Raw genomic sequence first — 12,384 nt, 5'->3', positions numbered from 1 at the left:
TGGAGTTATAGACATTAGTGAGTCGCCATGTGGGTGCTGGGACCTGGATTGAACCCAGGTCCTCTGGAAGAACAGTCAGTGCTCTTAACTGCTGGCCATCTCTCCAGCCCCCATAATCTTTTAAAAACTATAATTGTCAGGCATAATACAGTATAATTCAGTCAAGCTCCATTTTTAACTCACTGCTTTGAAGTTAAGGTATTTAATATTCTTTTTTTTAAGAAATGGGATTTATTTGTTTTTGTTTTATGTGTATGTGTTTTGCCTGCATGTATGTCTGTGTATTATATGTGGGCCTGGTACCTGAAGAGCCAGAAAAGGGCATTGGATGCCCTGAAACTAGAGTTACAGATTTTGTGAACCACCATGTAGGTGCTGGAAACCCAATCTAGGTCCTCTGTAAGAGCAGCAAATGCTCTTAATCACTGAGCATCTCTCCAGCTTTACATTCTCTTTAAAAAAATCCTCATTATAAGCTGGGAAGTGGTAGGACATATCTTTAATCCTAGCACTCAGGAGGCAGAGGCAGGTGGATCTCTGTGAGTTCGAGGCCAACCTGGTCTACAGAGTAAGTCCCAGGACAGCCAGGGCTACACAGTGAAATTCTGTCTCATAAAACAAAAAACAAAACAAATCCTCATTATAATAGCTGGGCCTGGTGGTACACGCCTTTAATCCCAGTACGCAGGAGGCAGAGACAGGCCTCTTGAGTTCGAGGCCAGCCTGGTCTACAAAGCAAGTTCCAGGACAGCCAGGGATGTTACACAAAGAAACCCTGTCTTGGGGAAAAAAAATTCTCATTATGATTTAATTCTGAAATCAACTTCTCACTTTTCTTAAATAGGCCCCATATACCACTTTAAATGAAGATATAGTGATTTCTCTATAAGAGAATGAGCAGAGCTCTTTATGTAGATACCCAAAGAGACACTGAGTCAGTTTAATAAAAGGAAGAAGTCAGAACAATATTAGACACAGAAGCACAACTTCTCTCCCATGAAGTTCAAATTATTATCTTATACTTCTACAATATTCTATCAATTTTGCTATTTAACAGTGAGTTCATTTAATAGCCATCATATATTATGTATTATATATAACTGGAGTATGTTTATTTTATACTAATATAAGAATCCAGAACTAGAATTCAGTTTCCATTGTCATAGTACTTAGATGAAAAAAATAATAAATCAGTAACTTCATATATATAACTGGACCTAAGCTTTCCAGTTCATAAGTTAAGGACATTGCTGTGGGCTGGTTATGGTGACACACCTAAAATCCTAGCATTGGGTGACTGAGACAGGGGCATCACGAGTTTGAGTCTCGCCTGTGCTACACAGCAAGAGCCAGGTTAGTAGTGTTTTGTAGAAAACGGACAGCTTTCCATGAGGGACTACTTGACAGTGAACAGTGGCCAGAGAAGGTCCCAGCTCCTACAGTGATGAATCACCCATGCTCATGCAAGAGACTCTGCCTAAACTCACGCTCACAGACATGATGGGAAGACAAGGGTTTCAGCTGAAGCCAGGGAGTAAGAGAGGGTAACAGGAGGTAAAATGACTAACATGCATTGTGCACAGCAGACTGTCAAAGAATAAAAACAAGATTTTAAAAAGAGGAAGAATTAAAAATATATTCGTATACATATACACATACACACACTGGCCATCATGTGAATCTCTCTTAAGGATATCAAAAAAGTTTTAAAAACTTACCACTTTACACACACTATTCAAAATATTTTACCCCTCTTTTTTTAAAAAAGGAGATTTAATATTTATTTATATGGATCTGTATCTGTGTCTGTGTGAATATATGCCACATGTGTGCAGGTGCCTGGAGGTCAAGAGAGGGCATCGGATCCCTCTGCTGTTGGAGGGTACTGGGAACTGAACTCAGGTCCTCTCAAGAGCAGCAAGCACTTTTAACTGCTGAGTCATCCTCTCTTCAGCCCTAATTTACCTCTCTTTTAATAATGGGATCAGGGTGGTCTAGGCATTCAATTATGGTTATCTGGTGTTGAAGAGCCAGAGAAGGATCCTGCTGGATAACATAGGTAAGAGCCTTCAGTCCTAGAAATAAAGATCACATTATAGTTCAACGACCTGAAATACGTACCCAGCCAATCTCAAAAGCTCTCTCTCCAATTTCCATCATAAGAACCAATCACCTTACCTAAATACTTGAGGTTTATTTTGGGTGACAGAACAAACTTTCCAATGCACTTGACGGCCTTCTCAAGCAATTCTGATTTAGGGTAAATAGAATAGATTGTGTGCACACACTCAAACAGAATAGCTAAGGAAAGGAAATACAAAAATGACAGATATATTTCAGTACAACAGAACAAGTTTGTGTAGAACTTGAAATAAAACTAACTGGAGGAAACGTTTCAGTCTAAACCTTATTTATAAAAAATTTCTAAAGAAACAATCTTTATTTCATGCTAAGCAGTTATTTGGGTTAACACAGTACAGAAAATTTTGTCACCAGTAAAAAAAGTATTGTGTATTCATTCATACAAGTATATACTGAACCCCTATATATGCCAGAAATGGTGTTAACACTACAGATACAACAGTGAACAAAACAGTTAAAAACTCCTGCCCTTCAGAAGCCCACAATCTAACACATACATTAAAAAAAAAAAAAATACTTCCCAACACTCCTTGAATTCTCTAAAATAATAAATTTTCAAGTAGTTCCTACCAGTACATAATCACCATCTTAGTATACACAGCCATTTACTTAAAAGGCAGGGATCACTATTTAAGAATCTTCAGGCTACTTTTTAAAAAGTAATCCCTAACATATAGAACAGGTTATTAGATGTCTTTAAAATACTCAACTTTAATTTTCTGATAAAGTCAAAAGAATAACTACGATGATTAAAGAGAAGACAAATTCTTTCAGTTCATTTGAAGAACATGAGCTGATGCGTTTTGTCGGGTAAGGAAGGGTCACTGAGGCTGGGGGCAGCTCAGTGGGTGAAAAGGGGTCGCTGGGTTCACCTCCCCAGCGCCCACATAAAAGCTGAGCACTGTAGTGCAGGTCTGCACCAGCAGCACTGAGGGAAGAGCATGGAGACCAGAGGAGGCTCACTGACCAGTCAGCCTGGCTAAGAGGTGAGTTCCAGGGTCAGTAAATAGACCTGGTCTCAAAAAAGGGAAAAGATGGGGGCTGGGAAGAAGGCTCAGAGGTTAAGAATGCTTGCTGCCCTTGCAGAGGACCAGAGTTCAGTTCCTAGCACCCACACTGGATAAATCCCAGCTCCAGGGCAATCCAATGCTCTCTTTTGGCCTCTGAGGGGACCTGAATTCACACGCACAAACCCACACACATATACAAACACACATAATTAGAAATAGAATAAGTTAAATTTAAAAAAAGTGAACAGTGACAGAGAAAGACACAAGAAGTCAACCTCTGATCTCACTGATCTTACATTTGCACACAAGAAAGAACACACACAGGTGTACACACAGTAATACACCACACGTATGAATATACCACACACACACACCTAAAGAGAGAGAGAATTATTAAGCTATCATTAAGTCTTACAAGGCCTATGCAATCACAGCATCCGAAAGGAGACATAAATGAAAATGTGGTGGTGCACGCCTGTAATCCCAGCATCCAGAGGCAGGAGTGCTGAGTGCTCAGGCCAGCATGAACTATATAGCGAGTTCCGGGCCAACCAGGAAGACACAGCAAGACTATCTCAAAACAAAAACACATGAAGAAGACAAAAAGAAAAAAGTGAGACACCATACAGGCACAGAATCAGCAGATATAAAACAATTACAAAGTAAAGTACGTCATGGGCCAACAGAATCGCTCCATCCCCACAGCCCAGGCTGAAGCAACCGCCCATTTCCATTATGCATGCTTGTGAGATGTTCAACATACAACCAGCAGGACTTCACACCAGATGTCACACATCCATTAATGCACAAATATTCTGCAGGAAGATTTCATATAACATCTTCCATAACTGAGGAAAGTAAATCAGAATCTGAATTACTAATCAAAAGGGCACTGATTTTTAACATAAAAACTACAGAGTAAGCGAACCTAAAGCTACCGGCTGTATATCCAGATGGTGCACTAAAATGGCAAACAGCACAGTCCATCCTGAGCCCGCTTTTGTAAGCCGATGAGCTACAAATCATTTTTGTATTTTACAAGATTCAAACACCACGGAGTGAAACGGCTCAGTGGGCAAAGCACTCGCTGTACAAGCTGGTGACCGGATTTGATTCCTGGGACCCACGTGGTGGGAGAAGAGAACAAACTCTAAGTTGTCCTGACTGCCACAGGCAAGCTGTGGGATGTAAGCATTTTTGTGGGCATACACACATAGACAGAAAGAAGAAATTAAGATTTTTTTTTAATAAAAAAGGGAGGATATTCAATAGAAATCTAAGTGGAACCAGGCATGGTAACACATGTTTATAATCCCAGCATGAGAAAGAGGCAGGAGTATCAAGAGTTCAAGGTCACCTACAGCTGTGTAGGGATTATGGTCAACACAGGCTGTTTAAAGAAGAAAAAGAGAGAGAGAAGTCTATATGACTTGAAAAATCTAAAATACTCAATATCATGGGCATTATTTGAAAACAAACAAACAAACCTTGCTGAACCCTGAACTATCACAACAGTACTAAGTAAGATTTAAAATGATGATATTATGTTTTTCTATTATAACTGATTTTCTTTTCTTTTTGCCATTCAGAACTCTCCTGGTATCAAAATTTATTTTATAAACAAAAAAAAAAGTCATCATCCATCTACACTCTAAATTTTTTTTTATAGCTGCTCATGAGATAACTGGGATACTAGTATAAGAAGTAATACTTCAAAAGCTGTATTTTGCCGGGCGTTGGTGGCGCACGCCTTTAATCCCAGCACTCAGGAGGCAGAGGCAGGCGGATCTCTGTGAGTTCGAGGCCAGCCTGGGCTACCAAGTGAGCTTCAGGAAAGGCACAAAGCTACACAGAGAAACCCTGTCTCAGAAAAACCAAAAAAAAAAAAAAAAAAAAAAAGCTGTATTTAGGCATAATTAAGTTGAAAACCAATTTGATGAATTTTTTTTCGTTTCTTTTTTTGAGGGGGATGGTACAGGATCTCATACATCCCAGGCTGACCTTGAACTCACTACGTTGTGAAGGATGACCTTGAACCTGAAGGTCTTCCTGTCTTCCCCTCCATCTGTTGGTAGGCAGTGACCCTATGCCCAGACCATCATGCACTTCAGACACTCTTACCAACTGAGCTATATCCTCTTTCCCATTTGACAGATTTTTAAAATATATTTTCCCACTTAGAGCTCTCCAACATTACAAAAATCTGGATATACGCCTATAACAAAAGAACAGCCTACCCCACCCCTCTCGGCAGTGGTTAAAATAAAAAGTGCTGCTGCAGGTTTCCAAGCTGAAAACTGCATCAGCACTAGAGAGATGGCTCGTGGGTAAAGGCACTGGCCACAGAATCCTGGATTACTGGACACACAGAAAAGTAGGTGGAGAGAAGTTGTGGCCTGATCCTACATGTAAACCTACACATGTAGATCATAAATACACAGACACCTTAATAATAAAGCATTATACTCTGTGTACTTTTCAATAACAATCCACGCCCTAATCCAAATACAGAGTATAAATTATTAAATTAAAAACTGCAATGTTCTAACATTGATGACACTAGTTTTATCTTTGATATTTTGGGTTAGATTGTCCTCAAAAAAATTTAGAGTTCTTTAGACTAGAATTTACTTATGTCTTATCCTGAACAAAGAAATTTAATGGTTAAATGCTTTAAAAACTTCAAATAGAAACTTTTTACATAATATGTCACAGACTTAATGAATTATCTTCAAAATTAGATGTTTTGGTAGGTGTTTTCAACAAGGGCAATTCTAACAAGGAATTTAAGTACATATTTAGTAGATGTCACAATTTCACAGCTGAAAAGAAAGCTCAGTTGATAAAGCGCTTGTCAAGCAAGCCTGAGGAACAAATATGAGGACCTCTGTTAGTTCCCCAGAACCAACAGAAAAAGCTAGACATAGTGCACATGCTTGCATATCTATACACACAGCAACATCAAGACTACCCTCTGGCCTCTACATGAAAGTGCACACACATGCACGAGTGCCTACACACACACACACACACACACACACACACATACACACACACTTGCATATCTATACTCACACACACACAAAGCCACAATTTCAAATTACTACTATTTTCAGGGCCCACATTAACCCAAAGAACCATCTTAAAATTAATGCATAAAATTTCTTTGGAATTTATGTTATTGTAACACAGACTTAGCTCCACCACTGAAAAGCACTACCAGTCATTAGGAAAACACGTTCATATTTTACCTACCATAAGTGACATTGTGATTTAACTCGGCTCTTCGTAAGGATTCATCAAGAACATCATACATTAATTCACTTGTCCTGTTTAAGAGATATTTTATTTGCAGGAGAATTATAGCATTCTAACCCAACAAAATAGTTTTTCAAACTTCTCTCTCTTTAAAACTGAGGATCTACAGAAGACAAGTGAAAAAAATTCATTTTACAGTAAAGTTATACAAATTTCACATCAAAAGAACTCATTTGGTCTTTTCTTGAGATAAACTTCCTCCTTTACCAAAGTGACTAATTTAGACTAAATTAGCCAATGAGGAGATACACAGAAATCAACCAATTACAGACCAGACTCTCATTTTATTACGCATGTGCTCTTATAATTTTATTTGTAACAAAATATTCTGCTTTAAATTACAATATTAATATTTCACATATCCTTGGGCTAGGGAGATAGCTTAGACATTAAAGGCTAGGCTCACAACCAAAAATATTTCACATATCCAGATTATTTCAGATAGTACCAACTGGTTTGTTGTTATAAAAATATTCAAATTCTAGTTTTTTCCTACAGAGTAACTAGGTTCATTAGGAAGAAAAATTTAATTTATACTTATATTAAAAATAAACAAACCACTCATGTTTTTATGGTCACTGATTATAGTGACAGTTAGTTGGATTGAAGTAGATACTTTAAAAAATTTAAAAACAACAATTTTTTCTAAAATGCAATGTTTCTGCAGCCTCAGCACTGCCCTCAAGAGGCAAACACAAAAACTAATGCTTCTCAGCTGGTAATTTTTATATGCTTTAAAAATTAAAAAACAGAATGGAAAAAATGCCAAGCAACAACAGCGTTCATGCACATTACTACAAACAACAGAAATGGAAAAGATCTGGAGCCAGGCAAACTGGGCACGAGCGTTTCCATCTCCTTCAGAGCTTTCCTCTTCTTTTAGAAATACACAGGTTCTTAACCTATGAGCAATGAACTGTAAGACTGTTAAAAAATCAATTGGAAGTAGATGTGCTTTCATTTTGTCTAGACGGAAGTATAAATATTCAATGAGAATCCAGGATGACATTCTAAAATGTGTCATTTTATTGTGTATTTCTTCCTCTATAGCAGATACAACAATCCTTCTACAAAATTCAATATACTACACCAAGACTATAGTACTGTTTCTCAATTTTTCAAGACAAGGTATTCAGGAGGCAAAAACATCACAAAATATGGAAATAATTATGGGCATGGTTGAGCTAAATATTAATAATCTAAGATGCACAATGCTAGAAAACACAAGAAACTATTCTAAAAATAAATATAAAACACTTTCCTAAGAAATTTTTTAAATTAAATACTTAATAATCATGTTAGGAAGTAACATTTATACTTTGCTACATAATAGCAAAATAATATGAATTATAAATATTTTTAAATATAGAATACATAAATAAAATAATAAATATTTTATGTGCATGAGTGCTTTGCTTCCTTGTATGTCTGTGTACCATGTGCAAGCCTGATGCCTATGGAGACCAGAAGAGGGTGTTGGAGTTACAAATGGCTGTGAGCTGCCACAAGGGTGCTGGGAATTGAATTTCGGTCTTCTGGAAGAGCAACAAGTGTTCTTAACCTATGAGCAATGAACTGTAAGACTGAGTTCATCAAACTTCAGTCCCATGAACTGTAAGATTTATTAATACAAAATGTCATTATAGTTGGTTCAACAAAGGAGAAAACATTCTAATTTTCTACACTGTAAGAGTTAGACTCTACATATCTGTTTAACTGACTCTAGTTACCATCTGACTGAACTATCTGAAGAAAAAGGGTATCTTATTCATCCTTTTTTTTTTGTTTGTTTGTTTGTTTTTTGTTTTTTGAGACAGGGTTTCTCTTTGTAGCCCTGGCTGTCCTGGAACTCACTCTGTAGACCAGGCTGGCCTCGGACTCACAAAGATCCACCTGCCTTTGCCTCCCAAGTGCTGGGATTAAAGGTGTGCACCACCACCACCTGGCTCTTATTCATTTTTGTATATACTCTCCAAATTCATTCACAAAGAAGGCAATGACAATAAAATTAGTAGATAAATTCACTAAATGTCCCTGAAGTTACTTCCTGACAACACACAATGATATTAAGTCCTTTTTTAGACCAGTAAGGTATAATATAGTACCATGAAATTACTAATTTTCAGGAAGAATTCCAATAACCTTGAACTCCATGGTATACTAGGGTGGAACTATATAAGCTCTGTTAGAACTGGTGAGGACTCAGAGAGGTGGATCCTGATGCGAAGCTGATGAGGCACTTTGAAAAGCAACAGACTGAAGGATGGTCCCCTTTGGAAGGCTAAGAACTAAAACAAAGATGGACCCACTGCTTAACACTCATTAGCAAATATTTCCTTAGGACAGAAAGATCCTTGCTCTCAAACTAAAGTAACTAAGATACTTTAAAAGGAGACACTTTGAAAAAATTGTATGTAAACTGGGCATAGAGGTGCATGCTGGTAGTCAGGGTGGAAGCAGGATGTAGGAAGTTCAAGGTCATCCTTAGCTACGTAGTGAGTTGGAGGCAGCCTGGAATCCATGAGACTATCTTAAGAAAGAAAAGCATAAAAAGCAAGAACTATAAGGCGTGTGTAAACAAACGATGTAGGAGCAGGAACTGAGATGGCTTGAATGAGAAGAGCCACCATGGGCTCACATACTTAAATATTTGGTCCTCAGTTGGTGCAACTGTTTGGAAGGCATGGCCTTGTTGGAGGAGGAGTCTCTGGGGTGGGTGGGCTTTGAGTTTTCAAAAGTCCATGCTATTCCCAGTAGCCCCTTCTTTCTGCCTCATGTATGTGGGTCAGATGTAAAGCCTCAGCTGCTTTCCCAGTGCCATGCCTGCCTGCCTGCTGCCATGATCCCTGCTATGATGGACCTGGACTCTACTACCCTCTGGAACTGAGAGCCCCCAAATTAAATGCTACCATTTATAAGTTGCCGTGGTTGTGGTGCTTTGTCATGGCAACAGAAAGTAACTAAGACAGAAAGTGGTACCAGGGGTGAGCTATTGCTGTAGACAGGCCTGGCCATGCTGGTGTTTGGTTGGTTGGTTGTTTTGTTTTTGGAAATGTGGAAGACTTTGGGACTTTGGACTAGGAAAGCTGTTGAATGCTGTAAGTGGGGATTAATGGGCCATCCTTCTAGGAGCTTGGAAGACAGTGGCGTTGAGATCAATGTGGACCGTGGAGGCCTCGTTCAAGAGGTTTCAGATACAAACAATATTAGTAACTGGGTTAGAAACCATGCTTGTGATAATCTGGCAAAGAATGTTGCTGACTTCTGCCCTTGTCTTAAGAATCTGCCTGAGGCTAAATTGAAGAGGTTTGGACTAATTTTGTTGGTAGAGGAGATTTCAAGGCAGCCAGTATTGACTGCATCACATGGTTATTAGCAATCACTATTTTGTTTTGTTTTGTCTTTTTTGAGACAGGGTTTCTCTGTGTAGTTTTGGTGCCTGTCCTGGATCTCGCTCTGTAGACCAGGCTGGCCTTGAACTCACAGAGATCCGCCTGGCTCTGCCTCCCGAGTGCTGGGATTAAAGGCATGAGCCACCACCGCCCGGCTAGCAATCACTCTTACACAGAGACAATGAAAAGCAGCAAGGCAATATGCAGCATCCTCCATGACCTTTGCATCAGCTTCTGCCTCCAGGTCCTGCCCTGTTTTGAGTTTTTGACCTAACTACTTTTGAGGATGAACTGTTATATGGAAGTGTGATTAAAATAAACCCTTTCCTCCCCAAGTAGCTTTTGGTCACAGTGTTTCATCACAGCAATAGAAACTCTAACAATGACATGTACAATTCTTGGAACTTAAAAAAGTCTGTTATTTCAAAAAGCATTACAAAAATTGTATACACACGCGCACACACACACTCCTATCTCCAAGTGAAGCAAGAGTTGGCAAAGGACAACCATAGGTCTGATATAACCAGAAAACTATTTTTGGTTTATTTAGTTTTATTTTCAGTATTAAGTAACTAGCATTTGGGACCAGAGAGATGGCTCAATTGTTAAGCAAACTGACTGCTCTTCTAGATGACCCAGGTTCAACTCCCTGCACCACATGGTTGCTCACAACCACCTGTAACTCCAGTTCTAGGGATTCTGACATCTTTTTCTGGCTTCCACGGGCACCAGGCACACATGTGGTGTACAAACATGCATGCAGGTAAAACATCCATCACAGTTGGGTGGTGGTGGCACACGCCTTTAATCCTAGCACTTGGGAGGCAGAGGCAGGAAGATCTCAGTGAGTTCAAGGTCAGCTTGGTCTACAAAGTGAGCTCTAGGACTGGCCAAGACTGTTACACAGAGAAACCCTGTCTCAAAACAACATCCATACAGATAAAAATTTTTTAAATAAAAAAGAATCTATCATTTAATTGAAGCCTTAAAAGGACAACAAAATTAGTGCAAGAATATACATGATGAATAAGATGTGAAAATTCTCAAATCATATAGCATCTACTCTACCTATTCCACTCCCAAACTATGGTCCTCCTAAGACCAGTGTCCACTAACCTCTCTATAACAGCGTGGTGGTATCAGGAGATGAACGAGGGTGGGTTTTTCCCTAATTCTTCTTAATACTTGCGTGCTTTATTCTTTTTGTGATTGAACACTGCATTCTCTTTGTTGTTGACATTAACTTTATTCTAAATTTCTACTACGGAAAATGTAAAGATACAACAAACATACAAGAGTAGTGTGAACCCCCCATGCTCTCACTACCTCACTTCCAGCTGAGTCATGGAAAGAGTAGTGTGAACCCCCCATGCTCTCACTACCTCACTTCCAGCTGAGTCATGGAAAGAGTAGTGTGAACCCCCCAAGCTCTCACTACCTCACTTCCAGCTGAGTCATGGAAAGAGTAGTGTGAACCCCCCATGCTCTCACTACCTCACTTCCAGCTGAGTCATGGCCAACTTAATCACTTCCTACATGTGAAGACTGTTTGTGAAGTTAATTCTAAAATAAATTGCCTTAGGCATAAATGTTTCAAATCAAGTACATTTATACAAGACAAGGATGGTTTGTTTATATAGATGGATAGATGGATGGATGAATGGATGGAGATAGATAGATAAATAGATAGATAGAGGTTTACAGTTCCTTTGTAACATATACACATATGTGTAGAGTCATAATTCCTTAACGTTTTATGTCCAATTTGTGTTCAAACTGTCAGTTACACCATAGTTTCCTTGAAAATCAGGATCCAAATAAGACTATTCATATACATGTGTACGTGTTTGGGCACACAGACTGTGGCACCCATGTGGACGTCGGAGAACAGTTTGCAGGAGTCAGTTCCTTCCTGCCACCATGTGGGTTCCAGGGTTGAACTCAGGCCATCATCAGGCTTGGTGGAAAGCACCTTTACCTTCTTAGACATCTTGCCAGCCCAGGTCCCACACATTTTAATTGGCTAACTTTTCTAACTTCCTTTAATCTGTACAGCCTCACTTTTCAATTTTCTCTCCCATCTAACTGTTGATGAAAATCATGTCTGCTATTTCTCCACAGCCTGTATCTTGTAGTTAACACCATTAGTATATCCCTCTTTGTGTTTCCTGTAAAACGGTAACTAACTCTAAAAAAGGCTATGAAATTTAGTTAAATTTCAGCATGGATGCTTCCAAGAGACAATTTCTATCTTTGATTTATTGTTTGCTGAAACAGATAATAAATATTATATTTTGTGTTCCTTTTTATGACTTTTATGTTTTTAGTAGCATCTATTAATAAAATGGGCTTTATTATGACATTTTCATAATAAACATAATATATTTTGGGTCATACTCATTCCTCTTTATGGCTGCAAATGATGAATAGTTTTTATATGTTGGGAAAAAAACCCCAAAAGGATAATACATGATGAAATATACAGATCACCTGAAATTCAGGCTTCAATGTTTATGAAACAT

At 38.6% G+C, this 12,384-nt stretch overlaps 1 protein-coding gene across 1 annotated transcript in view; it reads right to left on the bottom strand.

Annotated features, from left to right (window-relative positions):
• Ap4e1 (adaptor related protein complex 4 subunit epsilon 1) overlaps positions 1 to 12,384 on the bottom strand; it is a 61,343-nt gene that overhangs the window by 24,283 nt on the left and 24,676 nt on the right. The window contains exons 8-10 of the mRNA XM_006986466.4: positions 6,408 to 6,481; positions 2,179 to 2,301; positions 1,966 to 2,075 (exon numbers count right to left, since the gene is read on the bottom strand). Of these exons, the coding sequence (XP_006986528.1) occupies positions 1,966 to 2,075; positions 2,179 to 2,301; positions 6,408 to 6,481 (307 nt within the window). The remainder of the gene's footprint in view (positions 1 to 1,965; positions 2,076 to 2,178; positions 2,302 to 6,407; positions 6,482 to 12,384) is intronic.

This window comes from Peromyscus maniculatus, chromosome 4 (genome assembly GCF_049852395.1).
Source record: "Peromyscus maniculatus bairdii isolate BWxNUB_F1_BW_parent chromosome 4, HU_Pman_BW_mat_3.1, whole genome shotgun sequence".
NCBI classification, from domain to species: domain Eukaryota; kingdom Metazoa; phylum Chordata; class Mammalia; order Rodentia; family Cricetidae; genus Peromyscus; species Peromyscus maniculatus.
The sequence above is the reverse complement of the archived record's forward strand: the minus strand, read 5'-3'. Positions and strand labels throughout refer to the sequence as shown.